The sequence below is a fragment of the Muntiacus reevesi genome, chromosome 4, assembly GCF_963930625.1.
Source record: "Muntiacus reevesi chromosome 4, mMunRee1.1, whole genome shotgun sequence".
NCBI classification, from domain to species: domain Eukaryota; kingdom Metazoa; phylum Chordata; class Mammalia; order Artiodactyla; family Cervidae; genus Muntiacus; species Muntiacus reevesi.
This window is the reverse complement of record NC_089252.1, coordinates 145,437,877-145,465,282: the sequence shown is the minus strand read 5'-3', so window position 1 is coordinate 145,465,282 and position 27,406 is coordinate 145,437,877. Positions and strand designations below refer to the sequence as shown.

At 38.2% G+C, this 27,406-nt stretch overlaps 1 protein-coding gene across 2 annotated transcripts in view; it reads left to right on the top strand.

Moving 5' to 3' along the window:
• The window catches only part of DIP2B (disco interacting protein 2 homolog B), a 223,070-nt gene that overhangs the window by 139,361 nt on the left and 56,303 nt on the right, over positions 1-27,406 (top strand). Inside the window, exons 4-10 of one of the 2 annotated variants that reach the window (XM_065934424.1) lie at positions 6,141-6,266; positions 15,744-15,956; positions 18,611-18,763; positions 19,182-19,301; positions 22,267-22,464; positions 23,885-23,976; positions 25,894-26,004. In XM_065934424.1, coding sequence (XP_065790496.1) covers positions 6,141-6,266; positions 15,744-15,956; positions 18,611-18,763; positions 19,182-19,301; positions 22,267-22,464; positions 23,885-23,976; positions 25,894-26,004 — 1,013 coding nt within the window. Of the gene's footprint in view, positions 1-6,140; positions 6,267-15,743; positions 15,957-18,610; positions 18,764-19,181; positions 19,305-22,266; positions 22,465-23,884; positions 23,977-25,893; positions 26,005-27,406 lie in introns of both variants that reach the window. The other variant, XM_065934423.1, reaches the window with a different exon arrangement.

Sequence of the window (27,406 nt, the reverse complement as noted above, 5' to 3'; positions counted from 1 at the left end):
ATACAGATATTCCAGTTTTTCCAGCACCATTTGTCTGGAAATGACAAGGCTATCATTTCTCCATTGTGTAGTCTTAACACCCTTGTTGAAGATCATTTGGCCGTGTACACCAGAATAATTTCTGGGCTCTTTGTTCTGTTTCATTGCTCTATATGTATGTCTGGATGCCAGTGTCATAGTCTTGGTTACTATAACTTTGTAATATGTTTTGAAATCAGGAAGAGTGAAGCCTTTACCTTTGTTCTCTTACTCATGATGGTTTTGGCTCTTTGGGGTCCTTTGAGATTCCATATGCATTTAGGAATTTTGTTTTCTATTTCTTAAAAAAGTGTCATTGAGATTTTGACAGAAATTGCATTAAATCTCTAGGGTGCTTTGGGTAATATGGACGTTTTAACAATATTAAGTCTTGCAGTCCTTAGTGGACTTAATGTTAATCATAAAATGTCTTCCACTGATTTGTCTTCTTTTTTTTCTTTCATCAGTGTCTCATATTGTACAAATCTTTCACCTCCTTGGTTATATTTATTCCTAAGTGTTCTGTTTTTTTAATGCTATTGTAAATTTTTACTTTTCTTTTCAGATGATTCAATGTTACTGTTCAGAAACACAACTAATTTTTGTATGTTGCTTTTTCTATCTTGCAATTGCTGAATTTGTTAGTTCTGACAGTCTTTGTATGTGAGATCTTTAGGATTTCCTACATATGACATCATCTCTTCTGTAAACAGAAACAATTTTACTTCTTCTTTTCCAGCTTGGATGCCTTTTATTCTTTTTCTTGCCTAATTTCTCTGACTAAAATGTCCAGTACTGTGTTGGATAGATAGGTGAGTGTGAGCATCCTTGCTTTATTCCTAACGATAATGGGGAAAGCTTTTAGCTTTTCACTGTTGAATATGATGTTGACTGTGGGCTTTTCATGTTTGATAATTATCTTGAAGTACTTTTCCTGCTGTTCCTGGTTTGTAGAGTGGTCTTATGAAAGAATGTTAATTTTGTCAAATGCTTTTTCTATATCTATTGAGATGATCATGATTTTTCTCCCCTGTTATATTAGAGTATTACATTTATTTTCATATGTTGAATCAAACCTTGCAATTTAGGTGGATAGTCCTTTTAATGCCATATCGTCCTTTTAATGTGCTATTGAATTTGGTTTGTTAGTATTTTGTTCAGGATTTTTACATTAATATTCATCCGATCTGTAGTTGATCTGTAGTTAATATTGGTTAACAACATTATTTTGGCTTGTAGTTTTCTTTTTTCATAGTATCTTTGCCTGGCTTTGGTATCAGGATAGGGTAGCTTTATCAAATGAGTTTGGGAGTGTTTCCTCTTGGTTTTGGAAGAGTTTGAGAAGATTGGTGTTAATTCTTAAAAGTGCTTTATATAGAATTCTCCAGTGAAATGTGGGCTTTTCTTTTTTGGGAGGTTTTTGATTACTGATTCAATCTTCCTGTTAGTAATTGATCTGTTCCAGTTTTAATCTTGGTAGGTTATATGTTTCTTCTATGGCATCAGTTGAAATATTTCCTCTTTCATTTCTGATTTTAGTTATTTGTATCTTCTCTGTTTTTTGTTTTTAAATTTAAAAAAAATTTTTTTTTAACTTAGAAAATTTTTATTGTTTGTTTTGACTGCCCTGGGTCTTCATTGCTGCTAGTGAGCTTTCTTTAGTTGCACCAGGGGTTACTCCCTATTTATGGTGTATGGGCTTCTCATTGCGGCAACTTTTCTTGTTGTGGACCACAGGCTTCGACAGTTGTGGAGCATGGACTTCATTGCCCCTAGGGATTTTCCTAGACCAGGGATCGAACCGATGTCCCCTACATTGACAGGCAGATTCTTAACCACTGGACCACCAAGAATGTTCTTTTTCTTAATGTAGATAAAGTTGTGTCAACTTTATTCATCTTTTCAAAAAACCAATTCTTGTTTTTGTTGTTTTTCTTCCCTCTGTTTTATTTCTGCACTGCTGTTCATTGTCATGTCTGCCTCTTTGTAACACCATGGACTGCAGCACAGCAGGCTTCCCTGTCCTTCATTATCTCCCAGAGTTTGCTTAAACTCATGTCCATTGAGTCAGTGATGCCATCCAGCCATCTCATCTTCTGTCACCCTCTTCTCCTCCTGCCCTCAGTCTTTTTCAGCATTAGGATCTTTTCCAATGAGTCAACTCTTCGCATCAGGTGGCCAAAGTATTGAAGCTCACCTTCAGCATCAGTCCTTCCAATGAATATGCAGAGCTGACTTCCTTTAAGATGAACTGGTTTGATCTCCTTGTTGTCCAAGGAACTTTCAAAAGTCTTCTCCAGCACCACAGTTTGAAAGCATCAGTTCTTTGGCACTCAGCCTTCTTTATGGTCCAGCTCTCACATCCATACGTGACTACTGGAAAAACCATAGCTTTGACTGTACATATATGAACCTTTGTCGGCAAAGTGATGTTTCTGCTTTTGAATATACTATCTCGGTTTGTCATGGCTTTTCTTCCAAGGAGCAAGTGTCTTTTAATTTCATGGCTGCAGTCACCATTTGCAGTGATTTCTCCTCTAACCCTTGTTATTTCCTTCTTTTGCTAATTTATGTTTTATTTTGTTCTTTTTTTGAACAAAAAAAGAACAGTTGTGCATTTAGATTGCTGACTTGAGATTTTCCATAGAATCTTAAAAAAAAAGAAAAAAAAACCAAAACCTTTTGCATGGCAACAAGCCACTGCAAACAATAGCAAAAGATAAATGACAAACTGAAAGAAAATATTTCTAACATTTCTCAGAGATAAAGGGCCAATATCTTTTATATATGAAGAATTTTTAAAAATCAAGGGAAAATAAACTAAGACTCCCAATGGAAAAATGGTGAAGTGCCATGAACATTCACTTCACTTTCAAACAAATATTAAATGGCTCCAAAATCCTGTGTAAAGATGTTTAATATCAGTAATGATTTTTTTTTAAGTGCAAATTTAAAGTATACTGAGGTGTCATTTCTCAGCCACTGAACTGGCAACAGTGAAAAGGTAGATAATATACTCTGAAGGCAAGTCCGTGGGGAAACAGGCTCTCTTGTACATTGCTGTTAGCACCATAGTGTGATAAAGCTCTTTCAGAGGGGAATTTGGCAAGATGTAACAAAATTTAAGCTGTATTTGACTTTTGACTTAGGAGTCTCACTTGTAGGAATTTATCCTGAAGATATATTCTCATTAACATAGAACTGTATTTGCACAAGGCTGTTTGTTGTATCATTATTTGTAATTGTAAAATATTGGGAACACATAAATCCACACACATAGAGTAGCAGTTGAATAAAACTTTGGTATACAATGAAGTGCTATATACTCTACTTTTAAAAAAAGAATGAAGAAGATCTCTAGTAGCTGTCATAAAATGAATTCCAGGATATACTGTTAAGTGAAAAAAGCACAGTGTAAAAAAGTACATATGGTATGCTACCTTGTGTGTATGAAAGGCAGGGATATGGAAAAAATATGGTTCTTTTTTGCACAAAGAAATACAGGCAGGATAAATCAATAAGGAGATTGGTTACCTATAATGAGTGAGTGGTTTTGAGGTAGAAGTGGCTATTGTTTGGTAGGTACCTACCTAGCATGTGGGTTTTTCACACCCATCAATTCTCTAGTTCTCTGCAGACAGCAGCTCACTGTCCTGCAATTTAATTCATTTCTGACATTAACTACCTGGAGTCAGTGGAGGCCCCACAGGCTCATTTCCACAAGACTGACCCCCACCTTTGAGTTCCCTTGGTGGCTCCGATGGTAAAGCGTTGGCCTGCAGTGTGGAAGACCTGAGTTCGATCCCTGGGTTGGGAAGATCCCCTGGAGAAGGAAGTGGCCAATCACAAGTACAGACCTTCCTTGACTTACAGTGGGGTTACATCCCGATAAACCTATCATAAGCTGAAAATATTATAAGTTGAAATGCATTTAATTGGACACCTGATGCACAAAGCTGACTCATTGGAAAAGACCCTGATCCTGGGAAAGATTGAGGGCAGGAGGAGAAGGGGGTGACAGAAGATGAGATGATCGGATGGCATCACTGACCCTATGGATGTGAGTTTGAGCAAAATCTGAGAGATAGTGAAGGACAGGGAATCCTGGTATGCTGCGTTCATGAGGTTGCAGGGAGTCGGACACAACTTAGTGACTCAACATAGAACAACAGTCTACTGAATATCATAGCTTAGCCTTGTCTACCTTACATGTGCTTAGAACACTTACATTAACCTACAGTTGGGCAAATGGAATGGCTATATGTTTACAGAATGGTTTTAAGTGTGTTAGCCATTTGTGATTGTGTGACCGAGTGGGAGCCGTAGCTTGCTGCTACTGCCTGGCATCACAGGAGAGAATCATATCCAGGAAAAAATAATTGAAAATTTGAAGTACAGTTTCTATTAAATGTGTATTGCTTTTATACCATTGTAAAGTAAAAAAAAGAAAAGAAATCACTAGTTGAATTTATCATAAGTTGGAGACTGTTTGTAAAAGTGTTTCCACATTGCTTCCCTCTGGCCAGCTTGGCTATATGGGGTTGCTTAGGTGGGATCTTAGTTCCTGGACTAGGGATCGAACCCATGCCTCTGGCACTGGGAGTGCAGAGTCTTAACCATTGGACCACTAGGGAAGTCCCTGTTCAATTTGGCTATAAATCAAAATTCCTACCACCCGCTCCGCAAGTTTGATTATTTGCTATAATGGCTCACTGAACTCAGGAAAATACTTAATATTACCAGTTTACTATAAAGGGTAGAAATGATCACCAGGTGAAGAGGCTCATAGGGCAAGGTGCAGAAGAGTCCCAAACCCAAGAGCTCCTGTCCCTGTGAAGTTTAGGGTACATTACCCTGCTGGCACAAAGATGTGTTCACTAACTCAGGAAGCTGTCCAAATCCCTTACTTTAGAGGGTTTTGTTTTGTTTTTTAAAATGGAGACTCCTTTACCTAGGCATGCTTGATTAAATAATTGGTCATTAGTGATTGGTGATTAGCTCAATCCCCAGTCCCTTTCCTCTCTCTAGAGGATGGAGGGTAGGGCTGAAAGTTCTAAGCTTCTAATTATGACTTAGTCTCTTCTAGAGTACTGCTGTTCATGTGACTCCACTTTAGGAGCTGCAGTTTCTTGATTCAGTTTAAACTTGGCCCCCCCCAACCCCCCCAAGTGAACTGATTAGTCCAGCTCTTACAAGGGACAGACTTTCAAGGATCATTTGCATATGTAGATTGGGCCATTTCCTTGAGAAGAGGAAATTTCTCTGAATCTGGAAGTCACCTCAGATCTTATCTGCCTCAGAAGGATTTGCTCAGAGTTTAAAAAAAAAAAAAAAAAATCGAGCCCAGGGACTTCCCCTGTGGTCCAGTGGCTAAGACTTCGAACTCCCAGTGCAGGCGTGGGGCTCGATCCCAGGTCAGGGAACTGGATTCCATATGCCTCAGTCGAGACCTGGTGCAGCCAAATAAATAAAAATATATTAAAAAAAAAAATGAAAGCACAGTCCAAAATACTGTGTATTATATGATCCTATTTTGTAGCAGTATAGATTGAGTTTTGGCATGGGAGTGGAGAATCAAGAGTTTTCTCTGGATATGTTAATTTTGCGATTGCTATTAGACATTCAAGCGAAGAGCTGTGTTCTTTTGTGGGCAGAGTGGCAAACAAGTACCGCTGGCCCTTGTATTTTCTAGATCAGAATCAGTCCTTCTCTCCTGTGGTATAGAACTGAAGAGTGTCAACTCCTTTCAGACAGTTAAGCAGATCCTGAGCTTGAACAGAGAGTGTCCTTTGGGTACCTGCATCACATGCATTCCATTCAGAGGTGGGGTTCCCAGCTGGCCCTGATGCATGTTAGATTCTCCCTCTCACTACATGCCCATCTCCATCAGCTTCTTTTCCGTTGTGTTAAACAGTCTCCTCATCATTCTGGGCTTCATTTTCCTCTCATGTAATTATCCTTGACTACTTCTTTGGTCTGTTTTTCCTTTTTGCTGTAGCACAAATGATAAATGAAAGTCACCTAAACATCCTTTTTAACAGCTGAGGCAGTGATAGTTCAGCTCAAGGAAGTAAACACTTTGAGAACCAGGAGCTAATCAATGCAAATATTTAATCTTTCAGATATCCACACAGAAGCAGTTCAAGCTGCCCTGGCAAAGCATAAAGAACAGAAAATGGCTTTGCCCATGCCCACCAAAAGGCGGTCCACATTTGTCCAGTCTCCTGCGGATGCCTGCACACCACCTGGTAGGTTTATCAGAAGCTTTCTCTCTGACAGTTACTCCTTTGATGTTGCTTGAGTTCTGCTTTTTCTTTTCTGAGGTAGGAGCTAAAACTCTCTCCTCGTCATCAGAAATGTATGAGTACACACTGAAGGTGACAGGTTTTGATTATTTCACTGTAAACACTTTTGTGTTTTCACTTTTGTGTAAAAGGCCTCAAGAGTAAAGCTTTTTTTTTTTTTTATCTGAAATTCCAGAATTTCCTTGCTGTAACCTCCAAACTCATGTAGTCATAAATAAAGCCAAAGCTTAGGGTCTAAGAAATACCCTTCTGTGACTTAATAGCTATTCTTTATTGTCATCCAGAATATGACCCAGAGTCATATATGTATGTCTTTAACAAATTTATACTCCTAAATCCGATCCTTTGTCTCTGCAACAGTCACAGGAGTATGTGATCTCGGGACAAAATGTTTTTGTGTTATGAAAGAGAGCATTCATGCCAAGTTACAATGAACCTAGAAAACATATGTAAGTGTTTATGTGTGTGTTAATATATTTTGTATATGTTTATATTTCTTTAAAAATCCACTTTCTATAATTGGATCAGGAGATAAGCCAGAACTAAGAGGCCCATCACCACCCTCCAGACTTGGAAGACTTACCCCTCACTCCAACCCCCCACCCCCACAAATTCATATTTGAAGAGCAACTGGAACACCTTTAAGTTGTCTTTTCCATTCGGAATCTTCCCCAAAGTTTTTAAAAATTTAGATGAAATCTCAGAATCTCGATGTGTAGGCCTCTGAGATTAAACAGTCCGTCTGTTTCAGAGCCTCAGTATAGTGTCTGTTTCTCCACTGTCGTGTTCCTGGTCATACAGTCTTTGGGGGAGAAACATTTCCTGAACTGTTTTGGTTTCAGTGACTTACCCTGTCTTTTGGGGGAGATTCCCAGGAAGGTTACATTTGTCGTGGTTGACTCTGATTCACAGCTGTCAAGTTGAGCTATTCACACTGATCCTAGCCCCTGGCCTAGGTTTATATTAATAGTCTTCTCCTCGGTTCTGGCTAACTTCTCAGAGCATCCGGACGTGCTATGGGCTCATTAACTGTGTGTGCTTTTTTTCTTTACATCTGTGGTGTCAATATGTTCCAAAGAGAAATAGCTCTGTGGCTTCAAGTGATCCTCAAAATGTAACGCAGGATACCTCTAGCAGACCGTCACAATGAGACGTTTTGTGTCTACAGTGGTGCATACTTCCAGCCCACTTGTTCAGAATCTTGGATGGCTTCCCTGTCGCCTTAGTACAGCACCAGCCGGGTCCTCTGGACAAAGGGGGCCCTCAGTCTCACAGCTATTCCTTGCTGGCAGATTCTGGCGCAGCATAGCTGAGGGTTCAATTGTAGTAAATGGCAAAGGGTAGGGAGCAGCGCAGACTCCCAAGTCCTTAGAACCAGTCCTCCCCAGAAACTGTGCTAAAGAAATTCACCTGTGAAGTAGTCCTCTCCCATGGCCTCGGGTAAAATGGGAGAGTGCAGCAAAGGATTTTGAGAATGTGCAGACGGAATGGAAACCCTTTCTGTCCCCTTCCAAAGTCACTGCCTGAAGGGAATTCACCAACTCTAAATCGAGGCTGTTTATTGCTGAACAAGGCCTTAGTCCTGTGAAATTCACCACAGGCTTCTATATTTGTAAACATGAATGTTCTACTCTGCAGCCTTAAAGATGTGGCGTCATTTTCTTGATTACCTGGTCATTTTAATAATTTCATGATTGTAAAGATTCAGTTCTCTCTCTTAAGACCTTTATTCAGCAGAGCAGGCTAAAAAGAAGGTTTCCTATCTATTTATGTCCTGTTCCGGGAACTCTGAATGGTATGTGAGAGATGTTGATATGCTCTTAGAGACATCAGTGTTGTCAAATAGAAGAGGGGTTCTGTCCCAACTCGAGCACTGAGAGCACCCCATGTAGCAGTTTCTCACATGGCCCCCACAGAGAGCTGAACCTCGATGCACTTGATGCTCTTCTTCAACAACACACATGCCTGGAACCATCCTGTGCTCCAGTGTTAGGGGCTGTGGAGGGACTGTATCATAATGCTTCTCTCAGGACCTTTCCACTGGGGGGATGGAATTTGTTTTTCCCAAGTCAGGATAAAGATTTCCCTGGTGGCTCAGGTGGTAAAGAGTCTGCCTGCAATGCAGGAGACCTGGGTTCCATCCCTGGGTCGGGAAGATCCTCTGGAGAAGGGAATTACTACCCACTCCGGTATCCTTGCCTGGATATGGATTCCATTCTCTCCAAGCATCTGAGAGCCACCAGTTAGAGACTTGGCCCTTGAACCTTAACCCTTTTATCACTGTCTCCCAGAACCTGTTACAGCCTAACCCAGGGAAGGCAGGTAGGTTTTATCTTGCCTTTTTATTAGCCCCCAAAACACTAAAGTTTAGAGGAAATGCTGAAGCTCTGCTCAAGGGGTCAAGAGGAAGAGGAGAATTGACATGAATTACTGATGATTACGGGCTGATTTAAAATCAAAACAAAACAGGTTCTAGGCAGCGATGAAAGTGACATTGCTATTTTCTTTCTAGAAAAACTGTGCCGCTCTTGCAGGGCAAGACTGACCTCAGATTTCACGGTATTGTAGTCACATTGTCCCCTGTGCACTGAGAGGCCACACCACACACGTCACGAAACGTGTGTCTGCTCAGGCCCTCCCTCTGCCCACGCTGCGCCAGGTGAGCCTGGTCCCTGGGATATCTGCTAGAGTGCACCGGCCAGTCGGCGTCCTACCCCGCAACCAGCGTGTGCCTGTGGGAGTCACTGGAGTGGTGAAAACCTAGAGCCCATTTTGGAGGGATTTAACAAAAAGAGTCTGGAAGTGAACTAGGTCATAAATCTTGGTTTTGTTCATAGTAATCATATATAATCTGGAAAATACGGTAAACATTTGGCACGAGAGCTGATTTGTCATAAAGCCTTCTCAAATAATAAAATGTCAGTCACCCTAAAACCTGCTTATTGATACATGCACTGATTTCTATCTTGTGGATTGGAAAATCTAAATTCTCCAAGCTGGTAGCAGTCTGTGGTTCTTTTAGTGCCTGTGGCCTTTTTCATAGTCTTTTAGACTGTTTGAATTACTGCCATCCAGTTCCCTTTATGTGCTGAAATCATTTACTAATGTCATGAGGCAATTACCTCAGCTCTTTCTTTGTAGGGCTTCTTTGTGTAATGCTATTACTCATTCATACAGATAAACACAATGCAAAAACTACAGCATATATTTTTTTTCCTCTAAGCTTTTTCTGCACCCATGTGGACTTACCCTGCACTGCATTTTGAGGGTGCTCAGATGAACAAATAGACCACATAATGACCCCAAAGCACAGTAAGCTGCTTTGACGGGCTGGCATAGAATGAAGCTTAAAATTTAGAGATCTGAGTTTATCTTATACAGGGCTCTGCTTGAAAGTGACTGTAGTAGTAATTTACGGGGCCAGACACAGAGACATTTACCTCTCTGGTATTTCTATTTATGAAAACAATGCCCATGAACAGACTGGAATATTGTTACAGTTTTAGCAAACTTTAATGATGCTATATGGAATTACAGGATGCAGAGGACTTTCATATACCAGTGGCTGCCCTGCCTCAGTTGTTCAGCTTAACCAACTACTCTGTGAAGTGGAAAGTTCAGATTTCTTTAGAGATGAGGCAATAGACAAGCTTATACTCACTAAGTGATTTGTCCTAGGATACAGCAATTTTGTGTCAGACTCGTTGCTTGATTCTGTTTTTTACTCTTGGAAAGTTCTTTTTTGCTTAATAGATACTCCCATATGCATGGTCCTAGAATGGGTATTATTCCAAACAAATTGAAGAGTTGTTGCCTTCTGAGAGCTTATGGGCTAAAACACATTATTAGTCAGTTACTAACTTGGAGAGTTCCCCTAAATATTCTGATTTTATTCAGAATCACAAAATAAACAGAGATGGCAAATCAGACCTCTATAAATATGCTATAATTAATAAATTTTGGATCTTCTAATAACATGCTATCATTTGTATTGATATGAGTTATGAACAGAGCTCCGCAAGTACTTAGAAGTTTAGTATTTAATATTCTTTAAGCCAAAATACAATAAAAACCCAATCTATCAGATTGAATTAGTTTATTTCAATAAGTGATTATAAAATTTAAAATTTTCTGATAAACATAATTCATAGCTACCGTTTCTTGAGTACCTCTGGGTACTAGTCAAAAGGCTAAGTGCTTAACATTTTTTCATCATTTGTTTTCTTGACAATTCTCTGTTTGATTTTACAGATGAGACAACAGATTTAAAGAGGCTCAATAACTTGCTCAGACGTCTATTTCTAGCTGGGTGGTCAGTTAGACAACCTGAAAACTCTCTCTTAGAAAGAGGGAAAAGAAAATTTCTCTTTAGAAATACTAGGTAGAATTTAATCAGCTTCCTTTTAAATACATACAGGAGTGAGAGAGGTAGAGAATGATCACTGAAAATCAGTGTGGTGAGATGGGGCTGACTTTGGCTTTCCTAGGGAGGAGAAGAGACCATCAACAAAGGACCTAAATTTTAATTTGTAAGGGTAGGAAAGGTAAAACCTCAGACATATGTAAGGTTGGAAGTTGGGATTGAGATCCCCAGAGGGGTTCACACCTTTAGCAGAAGGGACAACTAGAGAAAATTAAATTAAAAATTAACCTCTCAGCAAAAGAAAATCTTCTCGAGAAAGCTTGCCTGCTTTGCCTTAGAATAATGAGGGTAGTGATCTTCTCTAATAATTTGTGGTCACTAGGTACAAGAATTGAATTCTGGTATCCTGTTTGTTAAATCTAACGTTAGGAAGTGGTCCTAGGCTGATGATAACCTGGGGCACAAGTGGTTTCTGGGAGGATACATCAGTCCAGGAATTTAAAATCCCCACAGATAAAGATCCACTGGATTTTGTGAGCAAACAACGCCAAAATAGAGAGAAAAGAACAATAGCAAAACAGTAGAATTAAGACCCATAAGAACTGATTTGCCCAACTCCTTTTCAATGGCAGAGCTAAGATTGGAGTCCAAAGCAGTCTGGTCTTAAAAGCCTATTCTCTAAACCACTTGGCATATGGCCTCTTATCCTACCATGGTGATGGTTTAGTCACTAAGTCGTGTCCGACTTTTGTGACCCCATAGACTGTAGGCTCCATTGTCCATGGAAGTCTCCAGGCAAGAAGACTGGAGTGGGCTGCCATTTCCTTCTCCAGGGGATCTTCCCAACCCCTGGATTGAACCCCTGGTCTCCTGCACTGCGGGCAGGTTCTTTGCCAACTGAGCTACCATGTCAAGTAAATATTTTCTGGTTTTATTCTGGAGCTCTAGCAGTTACTGCATATTTGGTCTAACTTTTCAAGTAGGCAGTAAGTTTAAAAAAAAAAAAGTACCTGTCTTCTTACAGCAAGATTAATTATAATATTAGTTCATTTTGTGAAATGTTTTTTCATAGACATGGAACAATACCTTGAAAAACAATGTTCGGAAATCCCTTATGGGTCGAGTGATCCTGGAGTAATTATTACTAGCGCCCCTCTCTCATAAGTATCCCCATATGGATGTTAATAGACAACGCATGGGCCTCTGCTGATTCGTGATTACATAGTAATTTCCCTTCCCAGCCAGCTCTCTGTGCACCAAGGTCACTGTGGGATGCTGGAAAATCTCTCAGATAGTTCTGAACATCTTCCTGACCCACGTCTGGTCAATCAGTATCCACCCTGATTGAGTTTAGTGCTAGATTAATCACTTCAGAATTTGTAGCCCAAGGTAAGTCCAGAATGGACTGTTTTAGAAATAACCTTTTAATCTTCACTTCTATATAAGTTTTTATTCTTAGACTGCACCTTCTTGGGTCTCTAAAGATTTTCTTTCCTAAGCTTCATGCTCTCTTTGCCTGCATGGAAACTTACTTTGCCTCTCTTGAAGGTTTTGGAAGTCCTTCATTCCCCTGACCCACCAGTGCAAGAGAACATGACACTCTCCTGCCTGATACCATCCCTTCCCACTCTGCCCGCCCCAAACACACACAAATATTTCTTTTCATGGACTCCAGACTACTGTATACTAACTGGCTTAATGGTTGTTTCCCTTACTTGTTCTTTGAAGCTCTCATTTCCTGGCCTAGTTTATGTGTCATATTTTGTAGCAGTTGTTAGGGTGAGGTCTTCCTTTCAGTGAATCTTGACTTACCTACTGTTCTAAGCTGGTATCTGGACCTAATTTGGATATCGGCTGTCAGAACCCAGTGTCAGCCATTGTCTTTCCAGGAACTTGTGTAGCTTGCACCATACTCCTCATTATATGTTTCCTGATTGGTTATAAATGGATTTTAGACTTCCGGTAATCACTATTAAGTGATACAGTGTTAAAGTCACACCAGTTACAACCTGAAGGGCAAGCTGTATTTCCAGAATATTTTCCTGTTGTGTAAACCTATTAAATCCATCATATACAAGCGGTTCGGCAAGGACTTGAGTTATGATGGATAAGAGTTGTGAGTTCCTATTCAACTGGAGCAGAATCAGTGGGAAAAGAATGACTTTGTTAATATTAATTTAATCTTGCCCAATTCTGTACTAATCCCTAACAGTTTTGTGAGTGACAGTTACTTTTTTTAAAAAGGTACAAAATAAATGTATGGATATGTAAAGGAGCTTTTTTTTTTTTTTTAAGATATAGTCCTAGAGAAGTGCTTACATTTTGTATAATCTTGACATGTAAACTGTAAAACTTTGCAGGGCCGAAGTTCTGTACCTGTGAGGTAACACAGGGTGGGATTTTCAGGGGAAAGGGGGACTTGATATTTTGGCACTGCTGGTGCTTTCTGTAACTTGTCTTGTTTTGGGCTCTCCCACAGCAATTAGCAGAGGTGAGTTTCCTTAGCTGACTTACGTAGCCCTTAGCAACCCAGTGCTGTCTACTTGTCCAGCCTCATCTTTTGTCACTACCAGTTTTGCATCCTGTGCTTCAGCTAGTCTCGTTTCTTCCGGATGTGCTTCTTCAAATGTGCTTTGTTTCCTGTCCCCTCCCAGGTTTCTTACCTGACTCCCCTCTGTCCCCACCTCTGTGCCTCTCATAAATAATTCCTACTTAACCCTTCTCACCTTGGTTGAGGTCTTACTTCCTTGGGCACCAACCCTGAACTTCTTGAAGACTCTTAAGTCCTGTTAGAGTAGGGACTGTGTCTTCTTGCTTACCATATTATTCCTGCCAACTAGTGTAATCCTTAGAGTATTTATTAAATGGATAAATAAGCAAACAGCCTTCTCAGATGGGCAACTTTGTCCCCTACATAGCTTGTAAATGGTGGCCCCAGAGTTCAAATGCAAGGACACCAAAGCCATGTTTTTTCCACAGCACTAAGCCTCCCACAGTTGTAATCACTAAACCCTCCAAGGAGGGCTAGCAGGCAAATGAGGTAGTTGAATTGAAACAATATACCTAATTACATAATTGATCCAATATAGAAACATAATAAGCCAGTTTTCCACAAACCTAATCAGGAAAATACTGTTTTTACTATCTTTTAAAAATTGAGTTATTCTGATTTTAGACTTACACAGATTAAAATAAACGGTGCAGTAAAGACACTCTGTGAATACAGTGGAGGTTGTGGGATCCTGTGATGTATCACCCCAAAAATACTTTATTCTCGGGGTCAGATTCACCTGTCCCATTCTTCCCATAGATACTTTTTCTTTTTTTTAAAGCATGTTTGCAAAGACAGATATCTCTGCATCCCAAGGTACAGTTGAACATTAAGATTATGCAGAAAATGTTTTCATTAAGTAAAATGTTAAAAAAGCTATCACTTTTCTTTCTCTGTATTTTCCTTTTGTTACCCCCCTTTTGATTATAAATCTCTTTCCCTTTTAAAGAACCTTATCACTTTATCCCTTTGGAGTCTGGTTACTGTTTACCTCTCCAGCCTCTTTTTTGCTCTTACCTCCCCAAAATCCACATGATTTACATAAAAGTATTTCAGTCCTTGACTGAGATTGGGGTTCCTCCTGTGAAACCCTTTGCTGATCCCATTTCTCGGCATCTATTATATGAAATAATCTGAGGAGTTGTGTGTCTTCTGTACTAGATGGTAAGCCTTCTTAGGGCATATACTGTCTCATAAGAATTCATACATCTCAAAACTCCCAGAACTGACAGTTCCCAGCACATATCACATAGTTAAATAGTACACTGTAAAATAATAATAAGTCTTGGGCCTCAGATCTCCTTCAATGTGAGATAACAAATCAGGGGTAGTTTGAGATCAGGAAGAAAGGATGTAGTCATTTTAACTTTCTTACTTCAGATCCTCACAATTTGACTTCTAGATTAAATTAGTCTCTTGTTCTTCGAATTTCTGTTATCAGGAGCTAGCACTGTTCTAGTTCTATTAGTTCTCTCTGGCTCTCTAAACTGAAGTAGAACACAGACCTACAGTTTCACTTGAGTTAGAGGAAAGAGTTCAGCAGGACTAACCATAGAATATTAATCTTTTTAAAAAACTGAATGAAATTCAGTGCACAAGCCATAAATTGTAACTCTCAGAATCATTTAGGAGGGTTTATCTGACATCAGACCAAATGCTGCTGTAACATGTATGCCTCATATGCTCAGAGCGCTGGAATAAATTCCTGACTTCTGCTTCCCTTAGCTGTCCTATATTTGGTTGAACTTTTCTCTTTTTATTTTTTTCTGTATAGTTTTCTAATTTAGAAAGTCAGAGCCGGTCTAAATACAGACGCCAGTGAATTCCTTACAGTTCTCTGGGAACCAAGGAGAGCAGTACCTCTGTGGCCTCTCGTCTTGTTTGTAGAGCTCACCTGTGCCCTGTGACCAGCTGGCTTTCCCACTAAAACCCTGACTGCTGCTGGGCTGAGCGCTGCTTCTTAAATTCCACGGAAGTCGTTCCCCAAAATCGAGTTCACTGTTTGGCACTTTAGTTGTTGTTACCAAAAATAAGGTTTTTATATTTGCCATCAAGATCATTTCCTTTTAAGTAGACACTAATTAATAAGTACTTGTGAAAATCAGGGTAGCAGCCCATCACAATGTTCTCTAACAAAGACACTGAGGAAAATAATAGAAGCACTCCAGCATTATTTGAACATAAGGACATAAGGCAGAAGAATTTAGATACTGATTAAGCCCAGAACCAAAAAAAAACAAAACAACTGCAACAACAACAACAAAAACAGTGAATGACGTTTAAATGTTCAAAAATGGGTTTTTAAAAAGAGCTTAAAATAACCTCTAGATTTTGGCTGTTTTATTTTTGCAAACTTTGGTTCATAAGCCTTTCTTTGAGATTCGCAAGAAGCTTTACATAAAATGTTTTGCTGCTGTCAAAGTTGAATGTGTGCTCATTGAGAAAGATCTGGAAGGTCTGTGTTCTAGGCAGGATCGAGAACTTCTGTTTTTCTAATTCCACACAGACACGTCTTCGGCCTCTGAGGATGAGGGCTCTCTGAGACGCCAAGCTGCGCTCTCTGCTGCCTTGCAACAGAGCTTACAGAATGCCGAGTCCTGGATCAACCGGTCAATTCAGGGATCGTCCACTTCTTCATCTGCATCTTCTACGCTGTCCCATGGAGAGGTCAAAGGAACCAGTGGGTCTCTAGCTGATGTATTTGCCAATACTCGAATAGGTAGGAGCTGAATCTCCCCAAGAAATTATGTTCCATTTGGCTCCCAGTAGCCAGGAAATAGTTTATGATTTGTGTTAGGTTTTCTCAGGGTGGCCTAAAAAAATAGTATCAGAATGAACATGACAAACAATGAGGCAAAGAAGGAGACAGGAGCAGCACATTTGGAATGATGGAGGATTGTCTGCTTTATTGGCGATAGTATTGCCCACCTGAAGCCATAGATATTTCCATAAGCAATACTCAGGCTGCAAGATGTAACACCAGTCTCAGTGTGCTTTTCCCTGCTGGAGAATATTCCATCAAGGAAAAAGTATTCAAAGATACAACATCTTAGATTTTTCTCAGGATTGTTGCCTACATTCTCTCTCTCTCAAAAAAAAAGAAAAAAAAAATTAAACCTGAGAAAATTTGGAATTAAGACAGTATCAGTGAGACTCTCTTGTCTGTAGCATGAAGACTGGATTTATTTTCCTTGCTGCTGTCCTGTTGCTGCAACAGAAGTGTGCGGGCTGAGAATGTCGGTCAGTGCTTTTGCTTGACTTGGCTTTATGTTTGTGTGTGTGTGTGTGTGTGTGCGCTAAGCGTCTGTGACATCTGCAGATAAACATAAAGTTCAGGTCTCTGCCTTTGCTTAATTAGTTGGTACACACAGCATGAAGCGATATATATAAACATCATGTGTCTGTGATACTATTCCTTTTTTCTTGACAATCCATTTGCATTTTGGTGTCTTAATTTTTTGTCAGTGACCTTCCTGTACCACTTTATAAGTATGTTTATTAAGTGATTTCTGAAAAGGAAAAACTTGGAAACCTTTTGATTCAAGCCTGTAATTTCTAAAGAAAATAGCTACCTTAAGGTCATGCTTGCCCACATTAAAAGGTCAGGGCCAGCAGCCGATGGCTTGTCTTATGCTCTTAATTGACTGACACCCCCCCCACCCCACCCCAAAGCAGTTACAGATGAACAGACTCAACACTTCTCCTATTGGGAGGGTCGGCAACAGAGCCATGGCGGGATCAGGTTTTATTTCCACATTGTCTAAGAGAGCAGTTTCACTTGTGAAAAATAGTTTCCTGGTACTCAGTTAACTTTATCTCAGTTTTTGTTAAGAAGGTGGTTTTACCTGACTTCATATCTCATATTGCTTCTACTCTGTGAGAAGTTCAGGAACTCACAGGAACCATTTTATCCAACATTATTGCCTTTTGGATGTTTGCTCTAGCAGAAGTTAATAAGTACTTCATGCTTCTAAAGGTAAAATTTGAAAATACAGATAAAAGGAAAAATAAGCTACAGCCCCACTTATGTATAACACTTCAATGTTATCACTTTCACGTAGATCCTAGACTTTGCTATTTGCATAACGTAAGGCTCTGGTTTTGTTTTTACAGAAATGAAATGGTACTAAATAGAACCTGCTTTTATTAGCAGACATGTCTGCTTTTAAAGCAGAAATCTTTTATATTGTTAATATAGAATCACACTTTTGTCTTCATGGTTTCAAAATGCGACTGTATGGCTCTGCCATGGTTTATTTTAGCCATTTCCCTATTTTGGACATTTAAGTAGTATCCAGTTTTTTGCTGTATGAAAACTGGAATGAAGATCCTCACACACACAACTTTGTGCATTCGTTTGATTATTTCCTCTTAGGATGTATTCCTATAAGTGGAATTGGATCAAGTACCTGGGTCAGGTAAAAATGTCTGTTTTACCACATCATCCTCCAGAAAGACTATACAGCAGTATACTTGTGCAAAGTATTGAAAGCTGTAAAAAGTTTTAAGCTAGTAAGTGTAGACTTTTGGGGCCTGGAAACCTAAATCCCAAAATAATTTTAGAAATTGTTTATATTATGCTTTTTTCCTTATTCATAGTTTTGAGTGGCTTTTCATTATTCTTGTGAACTCTACGTTTTGCTTCCTCTAATTTTCTTTTTCTTCTTCTAAATTTTTGGTAACACTTCCCTGTTCAATGGCTCTCTTCCAGCTATATCATTATTTCTTTATAGTAAGAATCCCTACATGAAGCAGAATAAAACAGCACTGTTTGATCATGCTTAGACTAAGTGGAGAACCTTGTCTTTCAAGTAGATTCAAGTTACCTATGGGTTGTTTTATAAAAATTAAAAATGGATTTTATCTGGTTTTCTTCATCTGACACTTGAGCTATCTGACCCACCTCCAAGACACAATTTCTGCCCTCAATGAGTGAAGAGACATAGATAAACCACCATAAACATAAAGAAATGCTCAGAGACTAGAATATTAGTAACTGTAATGATCATACTGACTTTGGTTTCATTTTGAAGTCACCAGCAATTTTTATTTTATCGTGGTTATTTTTATAACATTGGATTTCTACCAGATTTTCTGTGTAGAAAAGAATGTGTTTGAGACTCATATTTGATATGTGATTTGATCTTACTAAGCCTGCTCAAGTTCTCAAAAGTAATAATTTTAGAAAGCTGATATGCCCTGGCTTAACCTGTTCCTCTCATCATATCTTGCTAGTAAAATTAGAGCTAATGCCCCTTTAAGTAGTTTTCTCTCTTGTTAAAAAACAACCAGTAGCAACAAAAAAAGACTTAAAGATTCTTATTCTTACTGCTAACATAATATAATTTTAAATTTTATTTTCTCCCCTCTTAGAGAATTTCTCTACTCCCCCTGACGTCACTACAACTACCTCTTCGTCATCATCTTCCTCAATACGCCCAGCAAATATTGATCTGCCCCCATCGGGGATAGTTAAAGGCATGCACAAAGGATCCAACAGGTCCAGCCTTATGGATACAGCTGATGGTAGGCAGCTGTTTGGTAGTTAAATATGGCATATTAGTTAAACTGAAAATATTCAAATTATAAACAGCAGTGTGTAATGTCCAGCAGTGGTAGGACTTGTGACCTACTCATATAAGTCATTTCAGCTCTCTCTTTTCAGAGATACTTTGAACAAAAAGTATGGAAAAAGAAAAGAATGCTAGGAGAGAAAAGGAAAGTTAGATGGAATCTTTAAACAGTATTAATAATAGCACCATATTTTTACTCTTGTCATAAAAATTATCCTGTATGTATTTGTACCTGTTTAGCCCAGCTGAAATAGAATGAGACTGTGAACAAAGGCCAAACATCATTAAAAATGAAAGCTCCTAAGAGAATTGAGAAACTGAAATATTCCTAAAATCAGTTAATTTTAACTTACCATTTTTTTCCCTATTAGGTGTTCCTGTCAATAGCAGAGTATCCACAAAAATCCAGCAGCTTCTCAACACTCTGAAACGACCCAAAAGGCCTCCCTTAAAAGAATTTTTTGTGGATGATTCTGAAGAAATTGTGGAAGGTAGTGGTAATAATACCAAACCATGTATATTCCTTAGAAATTTTGTAAACAGTTACTGCATGTAAATATTGTAGGAGTTATGGATGGATAAGGCATCATTTTTGGTTGAAGAGTTCATAGCTTTCTGATATTCTTTCCCTTACGATCATTTATATTTTAAATCTCAGGTGAAAAGTAGAGGGAGAGGAGGGAAAGACAAGAAGATAGCTATGGAACATAGAATTATGCTTGGAAATAAGTTTTTTAAAATTAGGAACAAGCACATAATTTTAAAAATAATTTATATTTGCCATATCTTAGAATAGAAGTATGAAATTCATCCTCAAAAGTTTCCCTTTTTTTTTTTCGATATATAACCCAATCATTTTTGTTAAATCAGTCAGTCAGTACATATGTAGATCTGTTTTAACATGGTGGATGGTGGAAAAGGTTCATAAAAATATAGTCACTTCCTTCATGTTGTTTCCAATTTAGACAAAACATACACTACAGTTGAAAACTGAGTTTAGTCAATAAGTATGTATCAACTGGTACTGACAGCTTGGAGAAAGGATGAAATCGGTCTCGTCTGTATGGTTGGGGAAAGCTCCCTAGAGAAAGTGATAAGAGTGATTTATTCACTCAATAATTTAAAAAATATTTAGGGATAAAATGAATCTAGAATCTAATAGAAGGATTGGGAAGGGACTATGTGGGGGCATAGAAAGTGGCCATTTGATATTAATAGTTATTAAAGGTGGGTGATGAATAGATCTATCTAAAAACAGCCTTTGTCTGAAGAACTGAGCCTTGGTAGCTTTGCAGTCCATTTTTATGTCCTGAGACTAAGAACAGACTTTGATCGCATCAAACCTTAACGGAACTAATCCTGTTAGTAGACTCAACCCAGTCTTAGCCCATTTGGTGCAGCAGAAAGCACCAAGCAACATAATGTATGAGCTTAAGATGAAATTCTCTTTCTTTTGGAGTCACTAAACTCCCTGAACTATGGTCATCTTTTTTGATGAACTGAATTTTCAAGTGTCTATGTCAGTAATAGCCTCTTCAGTCTTTTTAGTACTGTGTGTTCAGAAGGCAAATGAAAGTCAAAGTCTAACAGGAATCATACTTATGTTTATTTTTATAGTTAGGTGGTTTAGGGTCTGGGAATATGCAAACGTTATTTACCTAGGGTGGTGAGTTGGAAAGTGAAACTGTTAATTTTGTATCAGTAGAAAAATGAGTGAAGACATTTTAAGTTTTCCCCAATCTGTCATTAAATTGAGCTTTAACATGCATTTCATTTCATCTTTCACTTGCCCTTCTAATACTTGCTGCTCATTCTGTCCATTCTCTCTTCTGTGCTCCTTCTCTCATCTCCTGTTCACCTGGCTGATCCCCACTCTTCCTTTAAGACTCAGCCCAGGCCTTACCTCCTCCAGGTGGGCGCCCTCATCCTCTAAGCTAGGAGGCATGGTCCTCTTCTGCCCTTTCTCTTCGTATCTCTGTCATGCACTGGCCATGTGTACTTTGCTCTGTGTACGAGTGTGCTTCCCCACTGCACGCTGGATGCTCCTAGAGGGCATGGCTCTGTACTACTTGTACCTGACATTATTAGAAGCAATAAATGTTTGTTCAAAAAATGATACGTGCAGCATTTATCTTCTCAATGTTTATCATATCTTACATACAGAGTTGACATTCAGTGAGCACTTGACCTTTTGTTCCATATGTAAATTATCCTTCCTGCTATGAAAATACAGGATTTTTTTTAAAGTTCAAGCAATACTTGTTCATTGTAAAAAAATTAAGAAGACTTTAATTTTGTCTCTGTGAAAAAGTATGAAATACTATTTACCTCTAGTTTCTGGAATTTACCCTATTATAAATCTACTGCTTAAAAAAAATTTTTTTTTTGGCCACACTACATAGGATATTATTTCTCCCACCAGGGATCCAATCTGGGCCGCCGGCAGTGAAAGCACTGAGTCCTAACCACTGGACCACCAGGGAATTGCCTAGTGCTTTTCTTTTTTCTCCCCCAAGTTCCATTCAATTTAGTTAAGGCGATTAAGCAACCATTACATATTAGGCACTAAAGGCAATAAGAAGAATAAGAACCATGTCTTCTCCTTAAAGAACTCTCAGTCTAAGAGGGAAAAAACCCTCTAGAGTAATAGAAGCTCTTAAGTATCCTCAGTGCTTTTTTAAGAGTGCACTCACGTGAAGTGTGGAAGCACTAAGGAAGGAATGGCCGGGCGGCTTCCCAGGGAAGGTATATCCTAAGAAGGATGAGTGTACATTCACCAAGAGGCAAAGGGTTGGCCATATGAGATGTGCGCAGAGGTGTAGAGACATGGAAGGAACATTGTCGTTCATGCCCCTTATCTTCCCTGATTCCAGTAGGTCCCTATTGTATACCTGTTATTGTATTTGCATTTTACAGATGAGGAAAAAGGAGGCTCAGGTAACTCCTTTTGCCCAAGGTCACACTAGTAAAAAGTGAATGTAAACTTGGGTTTCCTGACTCACAGTTCCATGGTTTTTCTTTAAACGTAACCTCGTGAGGTAGATAGAACCTGGCTATCTAACATTAAACACAAACTAAAGATTTTAAAAGAAGTTTACTAAAGATAAAACAGCAACCAAAAAAAAAAAATAAATTTACTAAAAATTGTAAAAGTGCTAAATGCAAATTTATGTTTTGTGCTTCTTTGTATGTTTGGGGATTTGCTTTGTCAGGGTCAAGATTTGTTGCATAAAATGTATTAAATATGGTTTTACAGTTATGTGGGAAAATGAATTAATGACCAAGTTTGTGGATTACTATTTCTAGCAATGTCCTCTCTTTTCTCAGAGTGAGTTGAAGCCAGAAAAAGGGAAAGGGAAGTATTTTGAGATTAGAGACCTCAGTTATGTTAGCTGGTATTTGTACTTACTTCAGATCATATATTCATATAACCTGTTGGGTGTTTTTTTGGTATAGTACCTCAGCCAGACCCTAACCAACCCAAGCCTGAGGGACGGCAGATGACCCCTGTGAAGGGAGAACCGCTAGGAGTCATCTGTAACTGGCCCCCTGCTCTGGAGTCTGCCTTGCAGCGCTGGGGCACTACTCAGGCAAAATGCCCCTGTCTGACCGCACTGGACGTAACGGGGAAGCCGGTTTACACTCTTACTTATGGTGAGTTTATAGGAGTCCAGCTTCCTTTTCTCCTAATAGCTCTTCAGATTATCATGGGTAATGTTTTCATCTTGCTATCTAGTGGTTACTGGTCACTGTATTTCAGTAGATCTTTTAAACTATTTCAGTGGGATCCTAAGCTCCTAAGTATAGCTATTGCCAGATATTTTCTTTTGCTAAAGTGACTATTGCAAGCAGCTGTTACTTAAAAGAAGAGACTTTGTAGATCCACTGATGTTTAAATACCAGGGGAGGATTTCAGGAAGACATTTGGGCAGGATTAATGGTGTATGGTAAAAATCAGAGTTTTATCTAAAGATTGAAGTTGATTACTTTTCACATCTTTGTCATTTACTTCATCCTGCCACTTGCACATAATAGGCACAGGCTTCTATAGTGATCAAAGTATCAGTACTTTTCCATTTAGTTTTGTTTTATAAATTTTTAAAATATTTTTATTATGTTTTCTCTTAAATAACAAGAAGAATGGATTCAACCTGGACTGTGCAATTTTCTACTAGTTTATTCAGACAGATTTCTCTTTCCCTTCTAAAGTGGTATACATTGTCCACAGACCTCCATATAGACTATTTTAGAGAAGAAAAATGGTTTTATTTAAAGAATTGTACAGATTGACATGAGTTTTCCCCTTTGGTGCCCCTCTGAATGAGTTGTGTATAAAACTAACATGCCTGTGCAAAGTAAAATGATTTTTCTTTCAGTTTCTTCATAATCTAGTAAGAATTTCTAAGGTGTTTGGGAAAAGGAGCAAGAAAAGGGGAAGAATAGACTTTCTTCCCTAAAGTTGTTTTTAGCATTCATCTCAGGAGCTGTACATTAATCTCATCCATATACCCTTCAAAAAAGCAGTGAGATTTTTACATGTTTATTTAACATCTGTGAATATATCTGCATGTTTCACATAATTTCCATTTTTATTGTCTGTTTTCACTGAAATATAGTGGTATGGAATACTCAGTCATTTGAGTCATACTTCTGCTTTGCAGTTATTCAACTATTCAATACCATATATGTAAGTGGTTCTTCAGAAAAGGCTTAGAAAGAAGTGGTCTGATTTTCAGTCTTGTGATAAAAAATTGTTTCCTTCCTTTTAAGTGTGATCAGTTCGCATCAAATTATTTCTAAAGATAGATTACATCAGAGAAGAGTATGAAATATTGTCTAGAGTGAGCTTTTGGTGGTTTCCTTTTTGCTTGCAGGCGGGACTGGCTTTCCTAAACTAGAGTGAATGTAAAGCAGTTTTTGGGGGGAAGGCCTCTCTGTGTGTGGAGGGTGATGCTTGTCTAATGTATCATTTGCCAGTGACGGATATCTTATTCATTGTGCTGGTGAACTGAGTGCCTTCTTATTAAAGTAGACCTGTGTTTTTCTACACAATTATTTTCTTTTCTTTTTCCAGGAAAGTTGTGGAGCAGAAGTTTAAAGTTGGCCTATACACTGCTTAATAAACTGGGGACCAAAAATGAACCTGTTTTAAAACCTGGAGATAGGGTAATTGTCTTTTTTTTTTTTTTTTTTTTTTTTAGGGAGGTGATTTTTTTTGTTTTCTAGCATGCACATCTTGGATTTTTTTTAATGTTCAACAGCACAATTTATAAAACTGTTATTCTTAGAAATTGAAAATCATTTGGTTCCAACCTAGATTATAATTCTTGAATGTATAGTTTGAAAAATAGTCACATGTCTCTTTCTGTGTAGCTTCTAATCAGTATACTGTTTTAAGGTACTAGTGAAAATAAAGAGAAACGCAAATCTTTCTGTAAATGAATATTTCAATATTTGGACAACAAAAGTAGTAATCAAGGTTACTCTTTGATATTTTTCTTTGAAAAATGCCCCATAAAACTTCAGAAAACAAGTTTTCTGAAGTTTTATGTAGACAGGGAATGAAAATTATGTTACTTCTAAGGAGGAGCAAATTTACATCATTACTTTTTGTTTAATGGAGATGACATTATATTTTATTTAATATTTAGAGGTTTTTTGCACTTTCTAAATAAAAGTATTTCCAATCATCAAACATTACTTTTCATTTGGAGTTATAGAATAAAACACCCACTGCATACACAACAGAATTCTTCTTAGTAGACTCATGATTACAGAATCTCCTAAACTAGCCTTTTAAAAATTCTTCATCATGGCAAAGGGCAGCTAAAGTAGACTTTTACTTATAAGTGTGACATGTGAGCATTTGATAATCTTCACTGAACCCTAAGAAGGTAATTTTGTGTCTTCCTAACAACATGGACGCTTGTGTGCAGAAAGGAAATGGGTTGTTTAAATGTCTTTTGGAGTTAGTATTTTTTTTAGAACTCTGGAAGGTTCACAGTTAAACTTATCTTGGGAGTAAGTTAAGAGAATTTGAAAGTGAGAGAAGGGAAAACAGGGGCCCAGTGTTATAATTAAGTTTCAGATGTTAATCTGTGAGTATCCAAACCAAGCAACAAACTCTGCAATAATCACGACTTCTGTGTTTTTGCATCTCTTGAGGCAATTAGGGAGAGTCAGTTGACCCTGTGATGCATTACACATGAGATCAAAGGGCTGAACATCTTATGGAGGTTTCACTGTTTACCTTTTTTAAGTGAATTAACTTTATATTCATAAAGGTTTCTACCAGTGATGCTTAAACTCCCAAATGCCTTCTTGCTAGAACACTTGCATTGTTGGTTAAATTAGTAAGGATTTAATGCAGTGAATTTGTTAAAAAGTATTTGGGAATTCCCTGGTGGCTCAGATGATAAAGAATCTGCCTGCAATACGAGAGACCCAGGTTTGATTCCTGGGTCAGGAAGATCCTCTGGAGAAGGGAATGGCTACCTACTCCAGTATCATTGCCTGGAGAATTCCATGGACAGAGGAGCCTGGCAGGCTGCAGTCCATATGGTCTCCAAGAGTCAGACACGACTGAAGTGACCAAAAAAAAAAAGAAAGAAATCTTAAGTTTGCCTTAAGGTTGTAATTGAGTCCTTTCATTCTTGTAGGTTCATCTCTGAGAGAAATAAGACTTACTCTTTAATATGCTCGTCTCTCTAGAGAGATTCATCACATTTATTTTATTGCTTTAGCCCTGCACTAAATTACCTTAGGTTTTGTAAGTAATTAACTTACTACCTAAGGTGAGTTGTTTATTGCTAAATCACCAATAGCATTAAGTGAAAAATTTCTTATGGTGATGATGATAAATTACAGTATAGTCTCTAAATTGTGCCTTGTATAATCGTGAGAATGACAGAGATCCTTTTAGATTTGTGCATCCTTCTCAATAACTTAATTTTCTTTAGGCTATTAAATAGTTTGACTTATTGTCTTCATGATAAATGTCATATATAAATGTACTACTTAGCGATATTGAAAGCATTAGTCTGCTTTTATTGCTCTGTTATTGAATGTCATTATGCCTTTTAGGTAGCCCTGGTTTACCCCAACAATGATCCAGTTATGTTTATGGTGGCTTTCTATGGGTGTCTCCTGGCAGAAGTGATTCCAGTGCCGATAGAGGTGCCTCTTACCAGAAAGGTAACACTGCTTAATTTAAGAGGAATGTAGCCTGATGTAACATGGTGGGCATCAAGGTTCTTGGATCAGTTGACTCAGTTACAACACTTAAAGGGGCTTCCCTGGTTGCTCAGTCAGTCAAGAATCTGCCTACAATACAGGAGACCTGGGTTGGGGAGATTCTGTGGAGGAGGGCATGGCAACCTGCCCCAGTATTCTTGCCTGGAAAATCCTATGGACAGAGGAGCATGGCGGGCTACAGTCCATGGGGTCCCAAAGAATCGGACACGACTGCGTGTCTTAAGCACATACCACAGAACACTTAAAAACAGTCTGATCATTTTCCTAAGTACTTAACTTCACTTTCTAAAAACAGGGAAGTTGTAGAAAATTTATTTATGAATATTTTCAGGTTTCATGAAAATAACCTGTTTTCAACTAAGATAGAATTTTTATAGTATTATATGTATATACCACTTAAAAATTATGGGGACATACTTGACTTTTCAACAATTAGCTTTTATAAGAGTCCCACTTTTGCTTCAGAGACTGTAAGTAATCCACATTTATAGTAGGTGGAATCTTTCTGTAAAGAGCATTTTCCTTAACATCTAAGATTTCTATTAAGTCCAAGTGTGATGCAGTGATGTTGTGTTACTACTCTGGGTTATAGAATTTACTTTGGCAACACAGCAGCCCTACTAAAATGAAGCATATGTAGCAAATGTCAAAGTTTAACCAAGTGTTTTCTCCAGGAGCTGTTTGACTCTGATTATCTCATGCAGTTTATTATTGAGAGTTGATGATGAAGACAAATATGGTGGAAACTGTAGATTTACAAGAAAAGAATTTTTTTTCTGAAAGGAATAAAAAACAAAATGAGTAGCATCCCTGAAACTCTGGTTGATAGAAGGAAGTATCTTTAGTTTGGTCAGGAAATCATAGGGTTGTTCTTAAATTATTAAGTTGGCAGTGTTTATGTGGTTTCATAATGATACTTTTAAGATGACATTTTAATGGAAATGCTTTAGGCTTTATCTTTTGGTTTTATTTCTCTGCTGCTGTTGTAAGGCTTAAATCTACCTCCTTTAAAATAGAATAATAAGAAGTATATGAACTTGAGTATAATTGTCCATTTACTTTCATTGTAAAGGGGTACATTTGGTGTCCATTTATATTGTTTATTTTGTTCTGACCTGAATTGCTTTCCTTTTGAATTTGGGGTTATGGCTAGGTCAGGACAACTTAACCATGTTCACTTTTATTTCATTTCCTGAGATTAATTTAGAAAAGGAGCATTGCTGACCTTTGAGTAAAAAGGCCACATTTGGCTGGTGGAATTCATCGCTAGCAGTGTCAGATTAATAAAACATGGTTTGCACTCAGGAAATCATTGTGCTGTAGCAGTTATTTGGAAGAACAT